The sequence below is a fragment of the Lacerta agilis genome, chromosome 7 (genome assembly GCF_009819535.1).
Source record: "Lacerta agilis isolate rLacAgi1 chromosome 7, rLacAgi1.pri, whole genome shotgun sequence".
Lineage (NCBI taxonomy): Eukaryota > Metazoa > Chordata > Lepidosauria > Squamata > Lacertidae > Lacerta > Lacerta agilis.
In genome coordinates this window covers 42,994,585-43,020,136 of record NC_046318.1, presented here as the reverse complement: position 1 = coordinate 43,020,136, position 25,552 = coordinate 42,994,585, and the positions used below count along the sequence as shown (strand labels likewise).

The 25,552-nt window shown below is 39.5% G+C and overlaps 1 protein-coding gene across 5 annotated transcripts in view; it reads left to right on the top strand.

Annotated features, from left to right (window-relative positions):
- The window catches only part of OSBPL1A (oxysterol binding protein like 1A), a 73,016-nt gene extending 48,273 nt beyond the window's left edge, over positions 1-24,743 (top strand). For 3 of the 5 annotated variants that reach the window (XM_033155052.1, XM_033155053.1, XM_033155055.1), the window contains exons 18-29: positions 7,856-7,931; positions 8,824-8,958; positions 9,342-9,439; positions 9,620-9,802; positions 10,783-10,890; positions 11,359-11,448; positions 12,239-12,365; positions 15,736-15,852; positions 17,073-17,196; positions 18,129-18,219; positions 21,808-21,831; positions 23,560-24,743. In XM_033155052.1, the coding sequence (XP_033010943.1) occupies positions 7,856-7,931; positions 8,824-8,958; positions 9,342-9,439; positions 9,620-9,802; positions 10,783-10,890; positions 11,359-11,448; positions 12,239-12,365; positions 15,736-15,852; positions 17,073-17,196; positions 18,129-18,219; positions 21,808-21,831; positions 23,560-23,662 (1,276 nt within the window). In that variant the 3' untranslated portion in view covers positions 23,663-24,743. The remainder of the gene's footprint in view (positions 1-7,855; positions 7,932-8,823; positions 8,959-9,341; positions 9,440-9,619; positions 9,803-10,782; positions 10,891-11,358; positions 11,449-12,238; positions 12,366-15,735; positions 15,853-17,072; positions 17,197-18,128; positions 18,220-21,807; positions 21,832-23,559) is intronic. The other 2 variants (XM_033155054.1, XM_033155051.1) reach the window with 2 other exon arrangements.
- Positions 24,744-25,552: the final 809 nt, after the last annotated feature.

The window sequence follows — 25,552 nt, the reverse complement described above, 5'->3', positions numbered from 1 at the left end:
ATACCCTTATTCAGCAATAATTATGTCTTTTGCTGTATTTTTTAATGGACTTTTTGGTAGCGTTTTAAAAATGCAGCTAGAGCATATTCTTTTTTAACTTTCCAGCTCGCATCTCTTTGTGAACTATATTGCAATATCTGACCTGTCATCTGGCGCCATTTAGGGAATTGGTGTCTGCAAATACTGTATATTGATGCAGATTCTCAGAGCTCTGTGGGGAAACCAATCTAAATTTTGCCTTGGAGCAAACTTCCTCAGGGGATGAAGCTGTTCAGTTGTCTTGGGATTCTTGTCCTGTTTTCTTCTCTTGTCATACCGTGACTACTGTTGTAACATACATTTATGTGGGCAATGTTTTACCATGGTTTGTCTGAGTGCTTTATGTTTGCATTTATAACTATATATATTTATATATATACATAGGGGAGGAAATGCATGTGTAATTTTAAATGTAGCTTTGATACAACACTAAGGTGAACATACTTTTATGGTAAAAATTGTAAATAAATATCTGTCATTATTCTAGAACTGCAGTGATGTTTGTATTACATACAGAAAAGACATTCTCCCAAAGTTTGGAATTGGGCATGTTTCGCATGCGGCATGTGACTTTTCTGCTAAGAACGTAGCAAACCAGTTAGTCTTGGGAACGAGTTGTCATTTCATCTGACATGTTCATTTCTGGATTCTCATGCTTAGGCTTACATTATGTGCAGTTCTGAAACAAGGATGGGAGGAAATAACTAAACACATGCACAGGCCTAGTAGTGTCTTTTTGTCTCTCTCTGTGTGTCTCACTTGTTACTGTGCCATTTCACTTTTAAAACGGAACAAGAAACTGGCTGCTCAGTTTTCCTCAGTGGAAGTTCATAATGCTTTTGGAAGTGTAATAGATTGAAGGGGCAATTCTGACCGTGTTACTCTGTCATAATCACATTGACACTGGCATAATCCCAGTTCAGCGTTGGTGTCAGCAATGAGAAGGGGTAAGAAAAGTTGTTAACGACTCTAGGGTGCTGATTTCAAATAGCAAAAATATTTAAACTTCCATAATGATACCTTGTAACAATATTTTAAAAGCCCCAAATATACAAAGGCTAACTGTGGGCTTATCAGTGAGCCAGACATGTAAATAATGTTCATTAGCCCAAGTACGGACAGTGACCATTTTATGCGCATCGGATTGACACGTGATCACGCACATGCTCGTTGCTGCTGACCCGGAAGTGGTCCCAAAGTGGGGTGGAACGGGGGCAGGGCGGGCTTATGCAAACTCCACTTACACACACAGGTCAGGAATGGAACCACCAGTGTGTAAATGTAGAAACAACTCCTGTTCTACAAAAAAAAGCATGTTAACTGATTTCCTCAGCTGTTTGTGTCTATGTGCAATAAGTGGCATGCTGAAGGAAGTGCTACTAATTGGCTGCAGCTCTAACTCCCAATGAGGTCTTGTACTTGGTTTTTTGTGATTGCAACAGGAAGGAGGGCCCCTTCTGGTTAAAGATTCTATGCTTTGCTGGTATTACCAGTAGGTGACTTGTTGGCCTCTGCCAAACAAAATAAGGGCCATATACTGCTCTCTCTCCCATCTGCCTTAATTTATGTGCTTTTAGGGCTATGTCTAGCAACACAAACTATACAATCAAGTAACTTCAGAGTTTCAGAATTGAGATGCTACTTGCCCCTCATCTTGGGACTTAAATGGATGCTAAAGTTCAGTCCATTTGTAGCACTTCAAATGCTGTTAGTTTCTTGAATGACACGAAGCTGGTTTATTGACAATAGTTGCCTTCCACCTAGTCCAAAAGATTATCTTGGATGGTCTGGGGTGCGAGGGGAAGAGATACAATAGTCCAAACAGTTTGGGGGAATTCTGGCCACAAGTTCAGTCTATGAAGATGTGTTTGGGGACCTCCATGACACGTAATGGGGTGTAACTTGTAGACACTTAACTAGCTCCATATAGCCGCACCACAAAATCATTCAAATTTAAGCATTTAAGAATACTATCCTGTAAAATTTAGCCTTGAATATGAGAAGTACTGGTAACTAGAATAGGTGAAATCAGAGCTAAAGCCAGCTTCATGTGCAAAGAATGTGTCTTGTTGCTTGTTTTTCTGTGTCCCTGGTGCTAAAGGCATTTGCTATCGGTTGTTTGAGATAATTGGCATGTTCAAACTCTTGGAATTTTTCATTGTTGACAATACATAACTAATGTTAAAAGAATACATGATCTGAAGCAGAAAAGAATATTTGCCATTTGATACAAACCATATGCAACTTGTACTAAGCATGTTATTTAAGGAATGCAAGCCCATTGGTATAGCATAGTGAAACTGGATGTAAACTGTAAATATGGCTTTTATGAGACTCTAGTAGATCAGATTGGAATTTTCATTCAAAGTTCCTGACTTTTGGGCATGTTCTCTTCTGTACATTCTATCTATACATTAATAGTGAACTCATTCTCGGAGTACCGATCCTTATCTTGCCAAAATTGCACCATCCATGTGCAAGAGGGAAGTTTCAGCATGCCTGGGAGCAGACGGGAGGTGGGGAGAAGAAACCGCAAGGTTTGCAAAATGGTTTAGGTGGGGGAAAGCCCTAAGAGGAGAATGCCAAGAACTGCCCAGTGAGGACTGCGAATGTCAGTGACCACAGAACTCTGGCTCACAGTTGAAGGAAGGGAAATGGAAAACCACGAATGGTGGTGAAATTGGCGTATCCTGGGAAATCCTGGGCATGTGTGGCTGGAACCCTGAACAGGAGCATTCTACACAACAACACTTTGTTGTAGGTTGTACATGAGTTCTGTAATGAGATGATGCTAGCGAAAAGTACTTTCACATAGCATACCCTGCTGTCATCGCTAAAACAATACTGTAAGGTAGGTAACTATTGTACCCATATGGCAAGTGGAGGCTGAGAGTGTGGCTTGGCTAAAGCCATCTCTTGGGTTCCTGACTGAGGCAATCCCATTACCTGGGGACTCATAGATCAGTCTTTTTAGGTCACTATGCCAGGACGTGCTCCAGATCCATTTTGGTCAAGTTCCATGGGCTTCGTCAACTTATCTACTGTTCTTTGTTTTGTTTTGTTTTTGACTTACTGGAACATTCACCTGGCCAGTTTTTGAAGGTTATGCCTTTATTTTTATTGCCATGAAAATGCAGGTCTTTTTACTGTTGTAAAATAAACTAAGCATTCTCTATAAAATTCAGTTAAACAACTGCTAGATGTGTTATTTAGGCATACACATGTACCCCTTCAGGATTGCAGCAGTAAAAGTGGTACAATTGTTTTTTTAAAAAAATAAAAGAATTAAAAAGCATTGTTTAAGTTAAACACTAGTGTCAGCTTGTCTTCTGCAAATAACCTGTGCAAGGAATGTTTTTATTGAGACAGAACACACACTTCCTTAGTATAACGCTCCCCTCTTTATTCACTGTAACACTTTTCAAATTGGTAGGCCCATAGTTACCTGCTTTGGTGAGTTAACAAATACCATGCTGTTTAAGGCATATAACATAAAGAATGCAAAATGTAGTGCAGTGAAATAAAGCAAAATATTTCATAGAATTAAAAATCTATTAAGCTGAGAAATCATGTTCTTCTTTCTCACCATTGCAACCCAGTGGCAGCCATTACATCAAGCGTAGCAGGGAAGGGCCTCTAGCTTCATCACTGCAACTGAGAGGCCAGTGACTGCCTCTCTTCGAATTTTTCTACCCCAGCTGTTTGTTAAGAGAACTTGACACTAAGAACTTGAACCGAATCGTCTTACTTCTTCATTCCTCCTGAACCATTTCTCCATTGTGTTGTGTTTTTAAATTATAATCCTGAGGGCGGTGACTCTATTTTGTATTGATCTGTAAACTGGTTTGGGGCATTTTTTGGCTGAAGGGCAGGATAAAGATTACTGTAAAATAAACAATATAAACCTTGCCCTCTATCCTGATGAGTAACTGAAGAAAGCAGTTCTAAAACTAGAAAACATTTTCCTGCCCTTTTGCACTAATTTGGATGAAATCAATTCTGACAATCTTTTTTTTTTTTAACTGATCCTTTTCGCTGGAGTAAGTAATAAATGCTGGTTGCTGATGATAGTTGCAAAGAAGTATAGGGAGGCATATTGTTAAGGAGCTTTAGAGTCATGCAAGTTTTTTTTCCTGAAATTGAAGACTTCTGTCTCACTTGTGAATTCTTTTTCAGATATCCTGGACTGGGCACTTGCCTTAATAACGGGGCCTTCCTGTCTCCCATCGAGTGGAGTCAAAATGTTATCTGGATGCAGGCCTGTCCTGTGAAGGGACCACTACTTCCTTCCCAGATATAGTACTCTTAGCTTAGCTTGGGGGGGGGGGGGTAGATGTAGAAGTTATAAATGCGGGTGGGGGTGGGCAGATAGAGAAGTCCCCTAAATATAACTTAAGCACATTACTGTTTCACAAGTGATATTTATGTCTATACTTTAAATGTCAACTTGTTTTAACCTTCATGGCTTCCACCCATTGAGCCCCGAACTATTGTTGTATAAAGGGACATGGACAGCTTTGGGTATCTCCACAGAGTTCTTTGGGGAAAGCCCTGATGGGTAAACTGGTTATGACATACATAGTGTAGAGGTGGCTAATGCAGCATGTAACATGGGAAGCATTGAATGGTATTCCCAAATAATGTTACTATTAAATTTTGAATGGTGGCTGAGAGCATTTTATTCTGTTTCTATGCAATTGTGTGTCTCCCCCCCCCCAAAGTTGTGCTTATTAGTCCCCTTCACTATTGGGATGCAGTGGTTTCCTTTCCCCTTCAATTTTGTGCAATCTAGCATTAATCTTAATTGAAAGTTACAGAAAACCAACTTCTCTGTCAACTTTCCACTGCATTTGCTTTCTCCTTCTGTGGACTTGCCTTTTCTTGTGCTACAAAATAATGAAACACTAATATTTGAACATGCATATCCTTAGTGGTGTACACAGGCAGGAACTGAGCTGTGTAGTTTGAGAACATAGAGACTGGGACAGACTGTTGCTCATTTATGATGCAGGAGAAAACTGTCAGTGTAAGATGTTGCTGACCTCTTTCTTGACTGGGCAGCATTCTCAGCAATAGGGCTAAGCTCGCAATACCGTAATTAAGAGAGGAGAGAGGGGAAAGAATGCATTGTGAAAGGAAGCTAAAGACATAAACAAAATAAATCCCACTGGATCAGGATACAAATACCCGTCTAGTCCAGCATCCTGTTCTCACAGTCTCCACCAAATGCCTATGAGAAGTCCACAAGCAGGGCCCAATTGCAACAGTGCACACTCCTCACCTGTGATTCCTAGCAACTGGTGTGCACAGACATGCTGTCTTTGAAAGTAGAGCTAGAATGCAGCCGTTGTGGCTAACAGCCATGTATTCCCCATGTTTAATGGTCTCTTAAAGTCACCAAAGTCAGTGGCTATCACTACGTCTTGTGAGAGTGAATTCTCACAAGAGTGAATTTTGAGGCTTTGAGCTGAGGGACCGACCTGCTTAGTGGAGATGCCATTGGAGTTCCTAAAGGTTGTGGTACTGGGGAAGCTCACTTGCTACTGACAAGTATCATAGGAGTCAGAAAAATATCTGAAGGGGAGGTTCAAAGCAACCTTGCGGATCTCCCTACCAAGTGTGGCCCAGGATGCCACAAAAACATGTCTCCTCTAAGGAGGGAAAATAAAAGAGGGAAGACTCTTGGGGTCCAGTACACCAGGCTGGATCTGTTTAGTGGATCCTTGGAAACAGTTTGTTGAGTAGAGAAGTACATTCAAAATGGGTAGTAAATCTAGGGGGGAAACTTTACAATGACAGGAGTCTGCCATCTGAATTCTTGTTGGGTTCAGTGAGGTTGAAGCAACACGGTGAAATTGGGACTATTTTCAGAGACTTGGACAGGATTTTGTTCGTGGCAGGCAGAGATTTAGTCTGAAGAGTCTCTATATAGCATGAGGATTGAACACAGTACTCCCAGAATGACTGTTCTCAGGAAAGTGAAGAACAATTTTCTCCAATTGTGTTTCTTACTATAAGGGTAAAACACCCGGTTACAAAATGTCAAGTGTTTTTAGTGATATACAGATGATTCATTTTGGTGTTCTTTTGAGGAAAATCACAACACTAAGCAAGTGTACATGTAGGGTTTGTGTTACTTTAAAAAACAAAGACCACACTTCTTTAATACTGGAAGAAGGAATGTATTTGACTGGGATCCCTCAGGTCTGGTGACTAAAAATAGAGCAAATTATGCTTGGAAAGACAGCATCTCTTTGGTGCACAAGTATATTACAGGCCACCCAGCTTAAAATTGTTCCCTAAAAAAAATATCAATTTTTCATGCTGACTTGTATGCTAACGGTGCTTTATTTTTTTGGGGGGGGGGGGAATTCACAGACTTTATGTTGGCCTGATGTAGAAATTAATAATGTATTTTGCACCATTAGAACTGGATAAACACAAGTTGGGTTTTCCTGCCATAAGGGCTTTTGGCAGGTTACCAGGTATTTTTGCTTACTTTAATCTCACAACCCTGTGAGATAGGTTAATAGCCCTTCTAGTGAGTGTGATCACGATGTAAGATTAAAAGCTAACCACTTGCAATTAACTTGGTGGTTGTGGTGGGTGGTGGGATTTAAAAAAAATTAAAAATACAAGTGTAAAAGCATTTGTATTTTCTGTTGTTGGCAAAATGAAGACACTTCTGGTGCCGAAAGGTGCTGTAGTACAGGCTTTGTACAAAGATAATCTTTCAGGGAGTTGGACAGCGGCATTGTAGAACAGTTACTTCCAGTGATAATGCATGTTCATTTTTCCTGTTCCATTATGGGCTCTAGTCAAACTGGTTTTGTAGGCTTTTATGCTTCAAGCAATAATTCTCATGGTATACTTACAGAGGCATGACTAGCACCTGCTGCAATACCTATCTACATTCTAGCCTGACTGTTGTGGGAACAACCATGAAAAGTCATTCTTTCTTTGCATTGTTAGAACTGGTTTTTGAGCTTAAAAAAAAGACAGCTCAATATATATTTGGGGTAGGGACAGAGGAGACTAGTAAGAGAGAGCAATCTAGATAATGGCCCACTGTTCAGAACAGTCTTCCTTAAGTGTGAATTTGTCTGGATCAGAAACAGCTTCTAGTCTCATCTAGTCAACTTCATCATTCAGCTGAATTGTATGAGTCTAGGGGAAGCAGTTGCATAGTAAAGAAATTAACAGGCTTCCCTCACCCAAAGGTAGGCTCCCTAACACGCTTAATGCCTTTACCAAGTGTCCAGCATTAAGTGGGATGTCACCCACCCACTTCTTGTGCTTCAGAAATACATTTACACAGCTGCACATCTTTTCTTAAATTCCTGTTTTTTAAAATTGCTTTTACAAATTGAGCTGTGGTTACTCATGCAGAATATTGGGCTGTTTAACCTTAAGTAGTTCTTAATTAAATGTATGACAACACCTTACATATACCCAAGTTTATTATAATGATTCATACTTTTATATTGAGGACATAACTTTTCAACTACCTGTGTGACAAAACAGTTTGTCTGAATTGGTTACCTAACAAAAGTTGCTTTTTCTTTATTGCTACTATAGCAGCACATTTGGGTGGTTTATATTGAGGTACATAACTGGTTTGAGATCAGTGATGTATCATGAGCCCTATTTGAATAGAAAAATTGAGAGTTGGGAGACCAGTTGGCTGTTGTAGTGCAGGTTTCTGTTATGTCTGTATTGCATACACTCTTCATTCTACAAATACTTAAAACTAGAAGTATATTATTCAGGTCTAATGAACTTGGTCTCTTGCCCCCATCCCCACCCCCCCATCTAGGACAAGCTTGCCTTCTCCAATGTTTTCCAGAAATGATTTCAGTATTTGGAGCATCTTAAGAAAATGCATTGGAATGGTAGGTGAAACATTGCTTAGAATAAAAAGCTTAATCTTAGTCTTTATAGTAAATGTGTAGTAATAGATTATTGATTCCCCACCCCTCCAAACCGGCTTTTGAATAAAAGAATTAAGGACTGACTGATGTATGCATGCATTTTGGAAGCAAATGGCTGTGTGTCTTATATAAAATCAAATGTCACAAAAGTATGGCAAGCTTTTATCAGTTGCATCCAGCATGAGCAATGGTCAGGGATGATGGGAGTTCTTGTCCAAAACATCTGGAAGAAGCTAAGTTGGGGGAATCAATTCTGGTTTGTAGCCTGCAGGTAAAGCTTGTTAGGTTTTTTATTTCTTATACAGTGCCTGTTAGGTACTTCATAAATTAATGCTGCAATTATTAATATTGTAATTAATAATTAACAATAAAATAATTACAGCTTAATTAATACTGGCCCTTTTGCATTAATGCCTTCTAAGTGTTATTTCAGCTCACTGTAAAATAGTCAGCCTTCTTTCAACTCTTCTTATGATTTGTGTTTTAGTAATACTTTCAAGCTTAGCGTGGTCCTTTCCCTTGCCTATTTTATCATTGCAACCACTCTGTGATGTAGATTAGAGTAAGTGAGGGACTTGGAATTGTTTTGTTAGTTTCATGGCTTAGTGGAAATTTGAAACCAGGTTTCCCTGATACAACTTCAGCACTCTACCCCTTGCATGCTGTAGCTGTACGGGCTCTTGTTTAAAAGGGTGGCAGGGTTCCTGCCCCCCACATTCCTTTCATATTACCCTCTACCTCCCCCAATATGTACCAGCTGTATTTTATGATAAGACATATACCAGTCATAATGTTGGCAATGCACAGTAGTATATGCAAACATTTTTAATAAATGCTTTTAACACTCTGCTAGGAGCTGTCGAAGATCACTATGCCAGTCATTTTTAATGAGCCACTGAGTTTCCTACAGCGACTGACAGAATATATGGAGCATACATACTTAATTCATAAGGCCAGTTCGCTTTTGGACCCGGTTGAAAGAATGCAGGTACTCTGCTCAAAATTAATGCATCTGGTGTTCTCTGAATGTTGCATACCGTTTCATGCATAAAGAGGAGAGCTGCTTATTATTACAACATCTGAAACACTGTTGTGAACATTGTTGTGCATGAAATAAAAGTAATTTTGCCTCCAGCTATTAATTATCAGGGCTGTAAGGTTGGCATTAAGCAGTACTGCTTAACTCTTTGGTTTTTCTATTTTTAAAGTGGTGGTTGTAATTGACTTTTTCCTCGTTACATGTTTTCATGCCACTTAACTACCTGAATGCTTACCTCTTTATGAGAGTTAGTGCTTTAAAAACACACACAATTGGTAAGATTTTCTGCTTTAAACAAAAATAAATATGAGTGCAAATTGCTTTTTCAACAGTGTGTAGCTGCCTTTGCTGTTTCAGCTGTTGCCTCTCAGTGGGAACGTACAGGAAAGCCGTTCAACCCATTACTTGGAGAGACGTATGAACTGGTCAGGTAACAAACTCACAGTGCAATTTAACTGGCTGGCTCATTGAGAATTGAAAGCTAATGTCAGATATTTGTTCATTGATTCTTTTTTTAATGTACAAAGCTGATGTGGCAATGCCTCATTTTATCCCCTTTTGTAGAGAAACTGCAAATATCACTCAACTGTCACTTTCTTTCCGTGTTTAGAGAGGACCTTGGATTCAGACTCATCTCAGAGCAAGTTAGTCATCACCCACCAATCAGTGCTTTTTATGCTGAAGGACTGAGCAATGACTTTGTGTTTCATGGTTCTATTTATCCTAAACTAAAGTTCTGGGGAAAGAGTGTTGAAGCAGAACCCAAAGGGATAATAACTTTGAAACTTCTTGAGTAAGTTGATCTATTTGATATCTTTTGGCTGCCTTAGGCAAAAGGCAAGTGGCATGTAAACTGCAGTGTTGTATAATGTATACTGGGGGTTCCCAAACTGTGGCCGTTCAGGTGGTATGTGTTGTGTTGGTGAAATTGGGAGACAGCATACCCATCATGTTAAATGCTGATTTTTAACTGTATTTTAATTGCTTCTCTTAGTTCTTATATTGTATTTGATTGTATCACAATTTAAATGCTATAGATTACAATCAAATACAGGAAATTAAAAAAAATGCAAATACAATTAGAAAATTATATGGCATCTTTAATAAAGCATTACAATTGCTAAGACAGATGGAAAAATCATTAAGTGCTCAGCCAAGGCACTCACCAATTTTCAAGTGGTCTGTGGGGGGGGGACCGTTTGGGGAGCCACTCTTCTATCCTTAAACCTGAACACTCCCTCCCCATTTGTAGAGATGGAACCAAGCAGGCATGGTATATAAGTAAAAGGAAGGAAGGCAAACTGCACAGGTCTGGTTGTCAGGGCTTTGAGAACTAGAGGATGGGTGTGCCTATCTGATATGGGCAGAGATCTTTCCTTGTCAAAGTTCAGGTAGAGTGAGCTACATCTGTAAGTATGGTATTTGACCGAGCTTAGGCAAGGTCAGCTGCTGAAGTTCCTGTCTTTGAAACCTGTGCAGAAGAGTTGGCTATTCTGGGATTGTCTTAAATGTGTTTGAGAGATTCCCAAGTAAATTTAGGATAGGAGACTTTCATGGTGCATGCCTGAAACCTAGATTCATCTGGCAGGAGATGGGGAGAGAGTTAAGGTAGGACTGACTGGCCAAGATTTGCTAAAGCATACAAAATTGTGAGAGCGAAAAGTAATCATCAGCTTACGCTTCCTTGCACTGTGAAAGATTTTGACCTAAAGGCATGTTCTGATGACTTTTGTTTTGTGAATCTAAGAGCTTGTTCTCTTTGCTCCCTTCCAGACATAATGAAGCATACACATGGACAAATCCTACATGCTGTGTGCATAACATTATTGTGGGCAAGCTTTGGATTGAGCAGTATGGGAATATGGAAATAACCAATCACAAGTAAGATGGAAGTCTTAACTTGCTACTTAGCTTGAAAGTGTGGCATGCTCATACAGTAACAGATATAAAATGCACTCTTAATTCCAATGCATAAGAAAACATTAAAAACATAATCAGTGTCGTCAGGCAACATGAATAGCACTGCTCAGCTTCACTCAAATCCAAAATGTTGCTGGAGAAAGTGTTTGTCAGGGAATATTATGTTACCCTTGCAATGGTCAAAGATCCAGTGTATTTAATTTATATTGGATCAGGGCTTCTTTTTTCCTTTAATGCTTTCAAAGTATCTCCTTAGTAGTAAAGCCCATAAACCAAAGGCAGATATAGTACATATATTATGCTGAACGCTACAGGAGTTAGAGCTTGCATGCTCGAAGTACTTTAAATGGCTTAGCCAGTACAGTATTTGATGTGAAAGTGTAAATTATGAGAAGGCGTAGAGTTAAATTTCATTTTTTGCCCCCACAGAACTGGTGAAAAATGCATGTTAAACTTCAAGCCCTGTGGCCTTTTTGGGAAGGAATTGCACAAAGTAGAAGGTTACATTCAGGATAAAAGGTAAGCAAGCCTCTCTGCTTATATTTCTAAAGCAGATGGCAGATCATTTATATTTTTTACAAAAATGCTGAAATGCTATTAGCCTAAATTATGTTGCATAACTAGGGATGAGAAGCCTCAGTCCCCAGGGGGCAGATTTGGCCCTCCAGGCTACCTCTCTTGTCCTCAGGCGTTTGTTCAGGACACACCTCTCACTGGCCCTGCTCCCATTTCCTTGAGTGCTTTGGGCTGGCTAGAATGTGGTCTTAACTGTGATAAAGCCCCTTGCTTGCCTGGATGGAGAGTCTCGTGTATGAACCTTTGACTTCTGCATGGTTAGAATGCAGCCCACTGTACAAAGGCAAGAGTCACATTCTTTGTGTTTCCTTCCTTTGTCTCTGTCCCTGCTCACCAGTGGCATGCAGTTTTGTGGGAGAATAATGCTTCCTTTGGGGCTGAAAAATGTCCCCTACACCTGACTTAGATGTTCATTAGCTTCTGTGAGTTGAGCATTTACTGTCTTAACTTATGTTTAGAGCCGTAGTCTTCATTCAGCCTTTTCAGACCAAGGACCCACCTTTAAACTCAAACATGCACTGAGGACCCATTTCTTAATTTTCTACCGTCTGTTTCTAGGGTGGTAAGAGCAGCTGTTGCAACCCATCTTAGGTCATGCCGTAACCCAGTATTGAGTCCCAAGCAACCAATTGAAGACCAGTGGTTTAGAGTGTGAACCTGATTGTTATAATAAGTCAGTACTTCAGCTGTTCCTTAATTTGTTTGTTTTGTGGGGGGGGGGGCTCTTTGACAGCAAAAAGAAGCTTTGTGCACTCTATGGAAAATGGACTGAGTGTTTGTATAGTGTTGATCTTGCAACATTTGAAGCTTACAAAAAGAATGACAAGAAGAACACAGAAGAGAAGAAAAACAACAAGCAGGTATTGATATTAAAATATAACTTGGTAACAGTGATGTCTGTTTAAAACTAACACCAGTAAAAATGTCCTCATCTAAGGGCATTGTGCATGATTTGAAATGATTTATGCAGCCATCCTGTTTTCCTCAGTGCTTTAAAAATCCTGAAAATGTTTTTTTCTTCTCCTTTGGACTTCGCATGCCTAGTTCACAATGTGACCCAGTTTGGACAATCTTGCAGAGCTCCATAAACCATGGTTTATAAAATGAGGAAAGCACACTGGGCTCAAAGCACTCTTCTCTCACTGCCCTCGCCTCTCACTCATTTGCACCAGCTTTGGCACACGTTGGCTTGTATTAAGCTAAGGGTTCCTGTTATGTCAAAGGAGAAGGAACTCTGGCTTACCGCTGGTTAACAAGCCAGGAAAATAAGCTAGGTTACATCCCAATGTACTGTTCTAGTTTACCAATAGTTTCCTGGTTCATATGCAACAAAGAACTCTGGTTCCCTCACTGCGAGAAGTGAGGTTACAAGGGAACCAGGCAGAGGGCCTTCTCGGTAGTGGCGCCTGCCCTGTGGAACACCCTCTCATCAATGTCAATGACATAAACAACTATCTGACTTTTAGAAGACATCTGAAGGCAGCCCTGTTTAGGGAAGTTTTTAACGTTTGAAGTTTTATTCTGTTTTTAGTCCTCGGTTGGGAGCCGTCCAGAATGCCTGAGGAAACCCAGCCAGATGGTCGGGGTATAAATAATAAAATTAAAATTATTATTATTAACAAGCCAGAATTTTTACAGTAAACTCCTATAGGGGAGGAGTTCTCAGTCCTGACATATGTTCCTGCCATCATAACCTGTGATGGATTAAACTTTGGTTAATGGTCCGAAGCAAGCCTATTTCTTGTTTTTATGGAGATGGCAGCATCTTGTAGTCATGTAATTATAGAGGTATTTAAAAAATGCTTTCAGTAAACAAAAGCTCTTTAAACTTCATCACATTTGTGATGTTGTATCCTGTCCTTGGATTGATTTTTGGAGACAACACCAAATTGGGGGGGAGGCAGGCTGCCATGAAAAGTTTGTGGGATTCTCTCTTTTTGTAAGGTGTGTGTGTATGGCTTTGTACACACAATTGCAAATTGTGGTGCCTGCTCTTGGATTGATCAGCCCCAGGGAAGGATCTCATACCTTTTTAAAGACCTTCAAATTATTCAAGGTGAAAATAAACTAATTTTTACTCACCAAAACATAGGGAAGTTGGGAGAGATTTAGTTTTGGCTGGATCTTTCCCTTAGTCTGTGTGTGATACCAATTCTGGTACATTCTTAATGTTTATAATTTCAGAATGCTCCAGTAGTGATTCACTTGAATTGCTGCCTGTAACGCAGCTTATTTCACTTATTATCAGGAGTATGGAAAGGCTCTAGAGATCTACTGCAGTCTTTGAGAGGCAGCCCTGTGAAGGGCCCAGGGGGACAGGAAGAACAGACAAGAAAAACATACCATTCATATATGCCTCTTGTGTTACTAGCAAACTCTGGATATGCAGAAGATGGCTGCCGCTGTGGTGCAAAATGCAAAATGCTTAAATATATGGAGCCTTGCTTCGGCTTGTAGGTAAACGTGGAATTTACAAGGAAGATGGAATTGAATAATAGCAGATTTATTAATGGCAAGGATTTGAAGCTGAGATACTTCCAAGTCCCTTCTAGAAAGTTCTGGCTTCACATGCTCAAAAGGAGGAGAATTGAATAGATTGGACCACAATCAGTACCTCACACTAAGATCTGGCACACAGGACATAGAGCAGCGAAGAAGGTTTAAAAAGCCAATTAAGAAACAGGAAAGGGAAGAGACATGCATGGTTGAAGGGGCGAAAAAGAAAACAACAAAACAAAGCTTTGCCTCATGGCAATTTCTTCCTTTTAACAGTCTATGGTCTTATAAATTTGCATACAATCAAACATAAAAGATGTAGACAGTTATTTTGTTTTCCCCCAGGCAGTCTGCACATTTCTTTCCCCTTCCCCCAATTGCATATGAACTGGATTTTTAAAAAATAAAAACACACACCAAGGAATTGACTTGATCAGATGAAAGGTCTGTCTCGCGGGGGGGGGGGGGAGCCTGCTGCCCTCCGTACGTTGTTGGATTCGATTCCCATCAGTCAGCTAGAATGACCAGTGGTCAGAGATGATGGGAATTGTAGCTTCTCATCTAGCTTTCTGTTGCCAACCATCAGCAAAACATTCGCAAGCGGGGCATGTCAAGAGATAATTCAGTCGTATATCCATAGTACCTATACAATTAATATTTGCCCCCGTCATTTACATGATTGGTTACACCGTTGGGACTATGGGTGTAGCTGTAAAGCACATGAAACGTTAACTTATTTAAGCAGGTCTTGCTGATGGCTGGATGGTAAGACCACATGGGGGTCATTTTGTAGGTTGCTTTGAATTCTGTTGGAGAAAAATGGGAAATCATCACTATTTAACGGAGGACTAGGCATCTGTTTTGGGATGAAGGACCACATTACCTTGGGGGGTAGTGAGGGGCTGCATAACAGGGCAGTGGACTGATCTAAGCAGTAAGTGGGTAGGATACATGTTCTCTCTCTCCCCTCAAGCTTGTGGTGTTGTGCCGTAGGTGGCGGCCCACAGATGGCTCACTTGTGGCTTAGTCGGGCTGAAAAGTATCCTCATGAACCTGTTGACAACATTCATCTTAGTGTAGCATTCTGTATGCAGGCTGGTTTTGCTGCCTTTCTCAAGATCCTAAAATAAAAATTAGGTTATTCTGAATCTAGCATGTGTTGCTAGAACACCTATTCATTGAAGCAGATACGTTTTCTAATGCAGCCTTGTATATTAGGCCAGATATCTTATTAGGCTGTGGAGAGGAAATGTGATTCTGCTAAGAGGCTTATTAGGTAGATCAGTAAGAAACAAAGCCTTCTCTCCATTCCTCCTTCACCAGCCAACTTGGTTTTGTGCTGGATGCAGAGGGCATCGAGCACAGAAAGGAAGTAGGCAAGCAGAGTAGGGGACAGATCGCTCCATCTCTCATCTGCCATCTTACTCACCTGCTGACATGGAATTCCTTATTGCCTGTGAATGTTCCAGGGTGGTCCAAACAAGTGGTGACATGTCTGAGAATGATCACTCCCTCCCTCCCTCTCCTTGTGCAGAGTATTTGGGAATTATTCAATGTTAACTCCCATGTTGTCCAAAATGGTCTCCATTTTGACCATGTATCTGTAAATACCTTTATTTGTTTTCTAAAAGGTTGCATATATATATATTCCATCTGTGCCTAATTCTGCTGCCTCTTTTAACTACTAGAGCTAGTTTCCAGATTCTTGTTTTTCATTTTACTTTCTTCTTATAGACGGGCAGTTCTGATGAACCAGATGAGATGCCCTTGCCAGATTGTGAAAGTGTGTGTGTTATACCTGGAAGTGTGTTGTTATGGAGGATAGCCCCAAGGCCTTCTAACTCAACACAGGTGAGGAAGAACACCTTGACCAAGACTCTGCATTTTGTATATGTGAGAGTGAGATCTATCTCATGTTGCCTGGATTAAAGGGTATGTAGGTGAAGAGAGGAGAGAATATGGATAACCTTCCACCAGCTCGTGCCTCCATTTCAGCAAAACAAAATTCAGGTTACAATTAGGTGTCTGGCATTTAAATTTGATCCTCTCCCTGTAACTTCCTCAACCTCTTAGCACCTCCATTAATTACTATGTGTAACATTTGTATAAAAAAAAGATTATCCTTATCAGTGTAGAATTTTTTTGATAAAACACGTTTAGTTAGCCTTTTCTCTTTCCATAGCAAACATGACCAAGGCTACCTCCTTCCTACCTAGACACAAGGTGGGGTCCAGTGCTCCTGTTTCACTAGCACAAGGGATGTGTATTAGCAGAATTATAGTTTTGTTCTTGGAAAGCATTGTGTAAATTTGGGGTTTCTACTGCCAGTTTAATGTTTGTTTGTTTGTTTGTTTGTTTGTTGAATATTGTGGTTCTCCCTGACAGTTTTTATGACAGAATATAAATTTCAGACTCTTGCTTCCTCGGCACATATACCGCAGCGCATGTCAGAATATTTATTGTATACTTGGATTTATGGCATACTTGTCAAAAAACTTGTCTGCCTCTTTTTTGCTCTTTAGACCCAATTAGAATTCTATCTATTTAATATGGAGAGCTGGATATCAATTAGATTCAATTAATCCCTACCCCTACTATTTATATACCATTAAATCCTCAGTATTTAATACTAGTAAATGTTTGCAATCACATTGGAGCCTATACTCCCCATAATCATCTTGTGGTGATTAGAGTTCTGAAATATTCCCTTGCCTCTTGTTCCAATTGATGAGCCTGCAGCAAATAAAACAAACCTGTCCTTCATCGTACAGCTTAACACTTTCTGTTATGTTGACAGTGATCCCCTTCCATTGATCTCATTCCAGTTCTTGATATCCCAGCCGTTTTCTGTTTGAAAGGCCACTTAGATAATTTGATGGTATCTTTTCATTCCATGAACATACTCCTTTCCCCAAGGTCACTGTAATGAAAACATTGAATAAAAGGCCCCAAGACTGATCCCTTGAGAAACTCAGTTGGATACTTCCTCTGAGAATGTATAAGCCTATTAACAGATGGTACTTGCTCATAAAAATAAAAGAACATTCAAAAAGCTCTTTGTTGTTTTTCAGATGTACAACTTCACTACTTTTGCTATGTCTCTGAATGAATTGGATCAAGAAATGGAAAGTGTTATTCCTAAAACGGACTGTAGGCTAAGGCCAGATATAAGAGCTATGGAAAATGGTGACATAGGTAATTTAAAGGGCTAGCTGATTTTTTAAAAAAATCTATATCCAAATGCTTCATTGTATAGGGCATACTTTTCATGTATAGATTTGTTTTAGCAATCAAATTTTACAGAGTCTCCTGCAAAGGAATGCCTGTTAGTGATATAAACAGTAATCGCTAACTTTTTGTTTTAAGAATATTTACATCTGACATTCCCCTTCTACAGCTAGCAAGGCAGCTCCTCCTTGTGCAATGGTTCTCTGTTTTGTCGTTTATTTTATATAAATGAAAATTTATGCCTTATGAATGTGAGTTCCAGCTTGTGCTTTCTGTGTCAACTTTTATCAGGAGATGGTTTCTGATTTTTTAGCAATGCCATCAAAATTACTCACTTTCCTTTACACAAATGCAAAGTCATGATATATTAACAAATTTCACTTGATTTCCAATGTACATTTACAGAAGCAAAGAATATGTGAAAATGCTGCAATGTCAGGGTTGTATCCAACACTATCACTTTGCTCACATAACATGACTTCACCTCCGCTGTGCAGCCTTTTGTACACCCTCAAAATCTGCTCCGGGGGGTTGGGGACCTTCTGAAGGAGAGTTGGAAGACATGAGAGGTGTTATAGGTAGGAATAAGAGGAAGGTGAAGACCTGTTGCATAAAAGACTCTTTTCCTCATGCCCTTAATTACATGTCTGTTATCTTGCATCATTTCTTGGTTAGTCCCATTATTTGGGAGCATGGGAAATATTACAATGAAGCTGGCTTTTGAATGATCTACCAGTTCACACCACTGCACAAAAATCTCAAGATTCTAGTTGTGCCAACCAAAATGGCATTAAAATTCTACCCCTGTCACTGACATAGCACTATTCCAGCAATTGGGAGTATTCTTCTGTATATTTCAAGTTGGCTCCAGCCTTTTCTCTCTGTCTGTCTCTTGGTAGATGTAGCAAGTGAAGAAAAGAAGAGGCTTGAAGAAAAACAAAGAGCTGCTCGTAAAAACAGGTCAAAGTCAGAGGAAGACTGGAAGACAAGGTCAGTAAACTGGGGGCTAAAGCACTTGATTTAATAGTTTACAAATGTTTTTTTTCTAACTCTCTTTTTAAATGTCTGCATACTTGGGAGTGCCTGGCAATATTACACGTCCACTGCTTACGTGCTGCAGTACTTTCCCATATCAAGTTGCTCTGAAAACTCACTGTGCCATCATTTTCGAAAGAGGCCTTTTATATTTTACAACAGTGATTTAACTACTTACTTCTCATTTCAGTCATTACCCAGTAGATTTTTTTTTGCTCATGTTTAAGCTTTCAAAAGCACTTAGGTTTAGCAGTAGCCCCTTGTATTTCAGAAGTGCAATTAGACTTATGAGTGAGGTAAACAAATTATTTTCAGCAGAGCCACACTGGAGTCTGTGAAAATCCCTAGCATTTTTAGGCCACCAGTGGGGACTCAGATGTAATTTGTAGCTGGTCCCAGGGGAATTTAGAAAGAAGGGTACTTTTGACCTCCTGTGTCTCTCCAGCAGTGTTTGAAAAAAGTAAGGTTAGGCAGACTTGGAAACTCTCCTGTTGAATACTTTGTTGTATCCCAAGCAAGTTAAATGATTCTGTGACAGGAGTGGGATTACAATTGTGAAGAAATTACAGTCTGATGGAATAGAATTTTGGTACAATTCTGTCTTGAAGTTTAAAATTTGGAATTCATATCCAATAAATGCAACGAGTCTGCATTTTGAACTTGTGAAGTAGCTTCAAGCTCAGCGCGGGTTTGTGTTTTTTGTGCAATTCTTAAGTCTTGGCACTAATCAGTGTGCTTTTCCACGAGTCTCCAATAGATGCATACCTCTAGCAAACACAGTACACGTGTATTACTTCCACCCATATTCCATGAAAACATGAGGTCTGCATTCCTCATTGTAAAAGAAATGCATTGACTATCAACATGCATGCATCTGTGTGAACATACATACATGGGCAGCCTAGTGTTGTTATTTTTTTATCATCCTTGCGATTTAAGTTGGTTTTGAAATTTGTCTCGGGGAAAGTTGAATGATAGGGCAGCGAAGCTACCTTGTGAAATGCAGCCTACACTCCCATTCTTAAAAAGGCATTTAAACCACTTCTGATCGTAAAAACATCTTGAACTTTATTATTGTGCTTGTAAAGTACATGCAACATTATACCAACTTGAAGGAAGCAGGCACACACTTTTGTATACACAGTCCAAACAAGGTGATTTTGGTGCTAAATACAGAATGCAGTAATATGTCAAATAGACTGTTTCATGGCTACATTTAATATTCCTTGCGTGTTTCTTTCATAATGGTAGAAAGTACTGAGTGTACAGCACATTAATTCACATACCTTTATTGTGGGTATTTTCACAAATAACAACAATGGTTGTGATGCCATTTCAGTCCCCCAGAATAGGACTTTAAAATACCTTTTATTATTATTATTTGCCAGTAAGCAACACTTTCTAAAACTGAAGAAATGACTCCAAAGAAAATTTTTGAACTATTGTTCTTTTTATTAGGTTTCATTTGAAATTTTGGCAGCTTACACCTCACATTCTAGTCATTTTACACAGATGTTATACTGATAGGACAGATAGTGTCAATATTAAAAAGTGATACAATTTTGTGCTTTATAATGGTAGAACACCAAAGTGATCATGCATTATTCAATTGCTCCAGTGGCTGTATTTTTTAAAAAAAAAAAAACAGTTCAGCCAGAAATCTCATAATTGGGAGATTTAAAGACTGCTAATTAGGGATAAAAACAAATCAAAACACTTCAATACGAGTTTATCTAGTTGCATTGGAAAATCCAGGATGAAAAAAGTTTTCCTAAAAGAAGCAAGTACTGCATATATCAGGCAGGCTAAGAGGCTCGATAGCCCAAATTATGAAAACATTCAACTCTTGGTTCAGATTCATGTCCATATTTAAAATCAGTTTAATTATTTTAAGGTACTGTTGCTGTTTCTTCAGTATAATTAAATTCAGCAGGATGTTTCAGTTGCTTTGCAAACAGGTCAATGAACCCAAATAACCCTGGACTATTGTGCAAAGAATGTGATGGAATGAATTGCCTTTGAAACAAAACAGCTGAAGTTACGAGTCACAAAGGTTTCTGGCTTGTAAAAATAAATTATGAAATTGCATGTTTAATGCAAGATAAGGGCAAGGTTTTGCAATACAAGTTGCTTTAAGGCACATCAGTAGTCAGTGTGGGAAACAAGGCCTGCCACATGGCAAAGTACTAATTTTCTAAATGAGTCAAGCTACCTCCCAGACCTTACCTTTCTTGCAGAAGGCACCAGTAGGGTCTTCCAGCCTCTGAATAGGGCAGCACATCAAATCATATCTGTTTCAGAAATGCAAACTTTCTACTGCATTGGTCAGTGCGTAATAAAAATCAGAATGAGACAAGTAAGTCTTTTTTTAAAAAATCAGTGGGTAGCTAGGACAATGATACATTGTTGATTTTAATGGGACATGAATGCTTGACTGTTTTTCTGGGCTACTTTTATTATCCCTGGTAAAGAGCCAAGTGCGTTGGTGTGAACAGGGACAGAATGGATTCCCAATGGAAGTGTTTTCCCCCGTTGTTGGGATTATTCCTTTTCATTGCCACACTCTACATTTTAAGCAGGGAGACTGTGGTTGTTTTTTAAAAACAAAAACAGTAACAGTAAATGCCCTTTTAGAATTCCAGTCCTATGTTTTAACTGTGAACAGAGAATGGGAACAGAGTGAATGGTGGACCGTGACTCCTGTATATTATACTGTTATCACAGTGAATACCTTATAAAGAGACAGACAGATAACATGCTGTATTATGCTTTACTTTGAATTATGCATTTATTTCTACAGAAGTTTCTATTTTTACATGGAATTGCTCAGTGCTCCTAAATGTCTACCATATGTTAACAAACACCATGCAGAGAATTGCTAGAAATTGCACCCCGTGTGATAACTTGCCATAATGCTAGCTATCATAGTACTCTGGTGAAAACTGTTATGTGCAGTGCAGATTCTTCTGAGAGGCATCTTGCTGTGGTTTGAAAATTCCCACCCTGGTTGGTGCTGACCCAACACTGGAGTTGGAGCCCAGTCTATGGAGGGCAGCAGACTGGGAAAGGCTCTGCTACAACCACAGAAAGTCAGGTGCCCTTGGTCCCTCCTGCAAGGTACTTGCAGTACGAGCTTTTCAGGGGAAAGGGGGAGCATGCACACTTCCTCATGCTGGCTTTGAGTTCCAGGAACATAGTTTAAGGAAACAGAATGAGAAACTGACACTTTCCTCCAAGCTCAGCTGCCAATTTGAATATTCATCATCAGGAACTTTCCCCCAGATCCTTTTCGTCCTGTTGCTGCCACACATGGTTTCTATTGAGAAATCAAGTACCTCTATACTGAGAACAAACAAAGCTGTAAATTAGGAATTAAAACTTTAGAAGCTTCTAAATGTTGCCTTCCTAAAAATACTTATGCAAATACTTATACATGAGCTACCTGCCAACAGGCACTAGACTCTACAATTTCCTTCATGGTTTGCTCATTCAAATGTCTTATTGTTGCTGTAAGTTGCATTATGTTTTGTCTCTCTTTAAAAGTCAGCCAGTGGCCCAGGGACCCAGGTTTGATCTTTTCTGATACTTTTTTTTGCTTGCTTTCCTAACATGCTTGGCTTTGTGTTTTAAGGCTTAAAATTGTTTCCAGTACCTATAAATTAGTGATACTCGAAATAAGAATTTGGTCCTCTTAATAGAATCCTGTCGGTTTTCCAACTTACCCAAATTGACTATTCTGATTCTGGGTTTGTTTATTTATTTATTTATGGGGCAGTTTGGGGGGGTTATTTTTAGCAGTTCTGGTAAACCTGATGATTAATATTTAAATAGACCTTGAATGTTAATGTCCAGGGTTTCTTAAGATGTACACGGGAAAGAAAGGCAGAGGCATATATTCTTTTCCAGTATCATAATTTTTAAGATTGTTTGGTAGTTTAAGGGTGAGTTTATACCATCATGGAAAGAATTTTAATCTCTATATGATGATTCTCTCCTTACCTGTCAGATTCTTTTTAATACATCCAATTTGTCAAATTTTGTGAAGTACAATCAAAACCTAACCTTCAAAACATGGGTGTGGGGTTGTATATACAGTAATTCTTCACCAGAGGAGGGATAATAGTGTTAAAACTCACTGTTGACTTTTCTTCCCTGTTAAAATGATCATATAAACTCAGTTTGCACAAGGTGCGGTAGAATAGTAAATGTACCCAACAATTTATATTGGATTATTTGCAGTATGTATGTACGTAGTCACTTCTGCCTATTCCTAGCAACCTAATGCTTATTAGACCAGTTTAGACAGTCCTTTCCAGCTTTAAGAAGTGTTCCTGCCATGCAACTCCCCTGATGTGCATTGCTTCAATCTTGGCTTGTATCATGCCAGTCTCCCTTGTGTTCCAGCAGCAGAACTGTGCCTTAGTACAAGCCAGGAATAAATGACAGTGCTAGCACACAAGGAGGTGGGAGGAGCACTTGGTCCCAGCACTTGTTCTTTGCTTCATAATAATCTGGGGCTTACGTATTATCTTTCTACACTAAACTGAGCCATTGATGAAGGACAATTGCAAGATGGCTAGAGTGTTGCAGCGACAATGCTACCTACCTCCTATCTAGTAGCATGATTTCTGGTAGTTTACTTCACTGCCATGTCACCTTCCATTTTTCATAACGGACACCTGTTTGTTTTTTTGTTTGTTAAAAAAAACAGTGGCTGGGTTTGTTTGTTTTTTAAACCCTTTTCACAGTGAGGTAAGAAACTGAAGCTCACCTCTCTTTCCAGGGCTGTTTTGGATGCTTGCTTCAATTAAATTTGCTAGTTGTTACAATTTTGAAAGCTGGACTGATATGCATGTAACTAACCTGCAAAAGGAGGACTAGCTTCCAGGATCACATATTTAGCCAGTTGTCATGTGTCCTGACATGACCCTGTTGTCTCCACGCCCTCTGAGCAGGTGCATGGGAGTGGAAAGGAAGGAAGGAAAGCTGGCCAGCCCACTATAGTCCTCTGGCTGAGAGCTCTCTAAAGGAGCGAACAAAATACTTGGAGCCATCCCCGAAATGAGGCCTCCTAACTGTGTTTCTCACTGAACGATAAATATAATTAATTTTCCCTTTCTCTCGGTCGGATCAAAATGTTGTAAGCAGGGGAAACAGTGGCTCAAGTAGATAGCAAGGAATATAATTGTATTGAACTTCCAATGTTTCCAGAATATATATGGCAGCTCAAACATACATTGACTAGAATATAGATACTCTGTTCAAAATCATGTGACTTTTCTCCCTCCTTTTCAGGTGGTTCCATCAAGGGCTGAATCCATACACCAGTGGACATGACTGGCTTTACTCTGGGAACTACTGGGACAGAAACTATTTCAGCTTGCCTGATATTTATTAAGCTGTATCGGGAAGTCCAAGACTAACACAAACAAGTCTTAATCAGTTTTCAGTGTTTTCCTTTGTTCCTGTACTCTTAGGGAAAAAACCACCCCTGAATTTTAACTGAATGTACTATATTCAGCAGCTTCTGCAGCAATTATGGTAGCACAAGTTTATTGGGAGGAGTTTTTGTCCACTCCCCTATATTAAACCATGTATAATATGCATATACCACATCCGTTACAGGGAGAAAGAGCACTACCTATATTTGCTGAAGAAAACAGTGCAACTCATGTTCCGTCCCACCCAGGTCAAATAGAAAATAGAAACCCTTTAGGTTTTCTGTCTTTCTCTTTGGTCAGTGATAATCTGCTCACATAATGGAAATGTGAAGCCTCTTATGAAACAAATATCAAAAGCACACTCGGGAAATGCAATACTACCATGGCTTGGAGGCAGAGAAGGGCCTGCCACTCTTAAGAAGTACTCAACTTTCTGAAAGTAACGTTCCATTGCTTCATAAAATACTGGATTATAGATTATTAGCCTCAGAATGTTACTCTCTCTGCACCAGCCTGCCCTTCCCATTCATCTCCAGATACTAAGTAGGATTAACTGGTATAAAATACTCAGAAATGTCTATTCCATGTTTAGTGCAGTGTTTTGAATTTGCTCTTAAAACTTTTATTACCATGCTCAAATCTTTATGGAATTAAGAGCCATTTAACTAAAATGAAGGTTGGTTTTTTTTTAAATCTGCAATTCACTTAAGATGTGCTCAGCACTATCATAGGTGGGAGGAACTGGTCCTAAGCAACAGCATGGATATTTCAAATGTATCTGGGTATTTGCTGTCAGAAGCAAACTCTCAAAGGAAGTTGTGCACATTTCAAAGCCAGCAAGGCAGCTCTGAAACTACTGTACACAGCAGATTTACCCCTTTGTTTGGGGTACATTAAACTTTATGGGATTATATATTTGTATAAAACTGAGTACATAAATTCCAGAGGGCTTGCTGCTCTTGTATAATTTAATTGCTGTTTGGAAGTATAGTGTTAACTGAATAATTTAATTGCTATTAATAAAGACTTTAAACTGCCTCACGGCCAGAATTTCTTTATTGCATTCAGGGAGGTGGGAGTATCAAACCAGGAAAGGGTGGGTTTTTTAAGGTTTGCAAAAAAAATTGAATCAGTTCACCCTAAAGCATAGTGGTGGTTGAATAGTTAAATGAATGAGATTAGTTATCCTAATTTCAGCAATTTTATGGAAGTATTATTATTTATCTTCCCACCACACTGCTGGGGGGGGGGAGGTGAGAGCCTATTTGGAGGGCCAATGGTAACCCACAACTCTTACTGCCCCAGGTTGTCTAGCATACAGCAAAGTCTTGCTTCACATATTGTATATTTTTGAGATGGGAAAGGACACTTTGTGCTGGGCAGGAGAGATGGAACCCCTAAACTTTCCTAAAGTCTTCTGCCATACCAGGGAACTTGGAGAGAGGAAAATAATTAGCCTCTTTCTTAAGTATGGGCTTTAGAACTACAAAGGAGCAGTGAGTACTGCTGCTTCTCTATATATCCAAAGTCCAACCTGAAATAAGAGCTTGGCCTGCCTCTCTCTCTCTCCCTCGGAATTGCCAGAATGACCACAATTAATGTCCTGCTACTACAGTCACCCCAAAAATGTGGGTGAAGGCTTCCTAGTTCCCACCTTGGGATGGAAAAACCAATGGATGAGACAAAAGGAGCATTCTTATATAAGAGCCTGTTTTCATTTTGCAGTTGCATGGAATCTCCATGCCCTCATTCTGTATTTCCTGGACATGACGTTCTATTTTGTCAATTACCCGGTCATAAGACTTTCTGACTAAGGGCCTAACAACTTACTGGCAAGGGAATATTGT